We start from the raw sequence: 2,500 nt of genomic DNA, 5'->3' as shown, positions 1-2,500 counted from the left end.
AAACACACAAACACATATATTTCCAGACACACACACACACATGAGCACACACACACACACACACACGCACACACACACACACACACACACACACACACACACACACACACACACACACACACACACTCTCACATGTGCACACACACACACACACACACACACACACACACATATATTTCCAGACACACACAAACACACGCATATATTCACAGAAACACCACTAGTCCAGCCGGAAGGTAAATATCCCCCCTATCTTGCGTCCGCCCCCCATAGCCCTGATGCATGCGGTGGTGTTCGGTAACGTCACGGCCATCATCCAGAGGATGTACTCGCGGCGCTCGCTGTACCACACGCGCACCAAGGACCTGAAGGACTTCATCCGCGTGCACCGGCTGCCCAAAGCCCTGGAGCAACGCATGCTGGAGTGCTTCCAGACCACCTGGTCCGTGAACAATGGGATCGACGTCAACGAGGTGAGAAACGGGGGAATACGGTGTACAGCCGAAAAAGACATGACACACAAAAAGACAGGCGGTCACACCTTTAACAACCCCACCAAGGGAGCAGGGTAGTAAACTCTTATGGTTAGGGTGTTGGACCTGCAAGCATCCTTGTGCAATATGCCTATCCCTGGCCTACATGCTTGTTCAACAATGAATATATTCCCTGTATGTCGCTTGGAATAAAACATTTATAAAATAAAGTTGTAAATAAAAAATCTCCCAAAGGCATTCAAAAGATGAGTGTTGAAACCTGTCCTCGCGGTGACACCTCCCTTGACATAGCAGACAGCTTGGACTCTTAACGCTGCGCTTAATGTTCAAACTCCAGGTCAACTTTTACCAGATTGACAATGACCTTTCAAAACAACTCTGTTTGACGATTTAAAGCAACAGGAACTAAACGCCAATGGACCTCTTCATTACAAAACCTTTATCCAAGATTTATGGTTTAAAAGTACGGAATACCTTTTAATGTGTCAATGTGGCCCAGGAAAGGGAAGTCTGGGCCCCCCTGCTGGAGCTGCTGCCCCCCGCGACCCGACCTCGAATAAGCGGTTTGAAGATGAGGACGGGACGAGGAATACATTTCTGTTGGCTATATTACAAATGCGCAAGCGAGCACCAAGACCCCAGCACTTTGCTGTATGCTCATTATGTTTTCCACCACTAACCTCCCCTCTCCGTCTACGTCTCCCTCCCTTTCTTCTCTCCCCCCAAACCAGCTCCTGAAGGACTTTCCCGACGAGCTGCGGGCCGACATCGCCATGCACCTAAACAAGGAGCTGCTGCAGCTGACGCTGTTCGAGTCGGCCAGCAGGGGGTGCCTGCGCTCGCTCTCCCTCATCATCAAGACCTCCTTCTGCGCCCCGGGGGAGTTCCTCATCCGGCAGGGGGACGCGCTGCAGGCCATCTACTTCGTCTGCTCGGGCTCCATGGAAGTCCTGAAGGACAACACTGTGCTGGCCATACTGGGTAGGTGCAAGAGCAGTGCATTGTGGGTAGCTCCGCCGCACTATATGAGCGAGTACGCCCGGGGATAATGCGATATTGGATCTGATACGTCGCATCGGATTCTTCTTTTTTTTTGTAATTCAAATAACGAGGAGGACAATGGGATGGAAGGAGAAGAAATGATTACTGAAATACCTCGAATTCAATGTAACAGCAAAGGCTAATGGAATAGGAGCCGGAGAAACTGCAGGACTCTATAATGTGGGCCTTTTCCCAATGACATCGATAAGGAGGGCCGCAATAGGGGAACCGTCTGCTTGGCTGGTTCGCTAAGACCCCAGGTTAATTGTTGACACAGACTTGGCGACTGAGAGGCGCACAGCGAGGATTCTGATCGAAGATAGGGGCTGTGTGCTAGGCAACCTACTGAGCACAGGGGAATCTGCAATTCTCTTATTTCACAGTGTCTGACTCAGAGACCGACGAGTTTTAAAACAGGAGCATTTGATGGACCCATGCCACCGTACCTGAATTGAATTTAATTCAAATCAGATGGGCTGAGAGGGATTATATTCAGGCATGAGGGCAGCAGAACATACATATATTATGTCATCTCTGAAATGTTGTTCTGCTCTGAGAAGTACGTGCTTACTTGTGTGGAATGAAACAAAACACACATAGACAACGTCAAGACTTAACCTGGGGTCTTAGCAAACCGGCAAATTCCATTAACAGTGATGATAAGGCACTTTGCCTAGATGGACTACGAAACGGGCGAGAGTCAGGAAGGGGCGTCTGCTCTCCATCTGAACACGACTCTTAGATGACCCAGATGCATAATTCACAGATTGGTAATGCCGTTCAGAGGGAAACTGGCGGAACACATATGATGTATGGAGACAGTAGTTCAAACAGAGTGGGGGCTGATAATGGGAATGGAGAGTTGACATAGATAAAAAAAGAGTGCAGTGCAGGGACCAGAGTCAAGCTAATTTCACAGTGCACAGTTCACAGAGTTCTCCTCAGGACAGACCGTGGATTGGCTT

At 49.1% G+C, this 2,500-nt stretch overlaps 2 protein-coding genes across 2 annotated transcripts in view; one reads left to right on the top strand and one right to left on the bottom strand.

Moving 5' to 3' along the window:
• Nucleotides 1-2,494, top strand: part of kcnh3 (potassium voltage-gated channel, subfamily H (eag-related), member 3) — a 22,844-nt gene extending 20,350 nt beyond the window's left edge. The window contains exons 8-9 of the mRNA XM_060039495.1: nucleotides 274-473; nucleotides 1,226-2,494. Coding sequence (XP_059895478.1) covers nucleotides 274-473; nucleotides 1,226-1,543 — 518 coding nt within the window. The 3' untranslated portion in view covers nucleotides 1,544-2,494. The remainder of the gene's footprint in view (nucleotides 1-273; nucleotides 474-1,225) is intronic.
• akap11 (A kinase (PRKA) anchor protein 11) overlaps nucleotides 1-2,500 on the bottom strand; it is a 178,985-nt gene that overhangs the window by 34,847 nt on the left and 141,638 nt on the right. The window lies entirely within an intron of this gene.

This window comes from Gadus macrocephalus, chromosome 20 (assembly GCF_031168955.1).
Source record: "Gadus macrocephalus chromosome 20, ASM3116895v1".
Lineage (NCBI taxonomy): Eukaryota > Metazoa > Chordata > Actinopteri > Gadiformes > Gadidae > Gadus > Gadus macrocephalus.
Note: the sequence above shows the minus strand (reverse complement) of the source record. Positions and strands in the feature narration are given on the sequence as shown.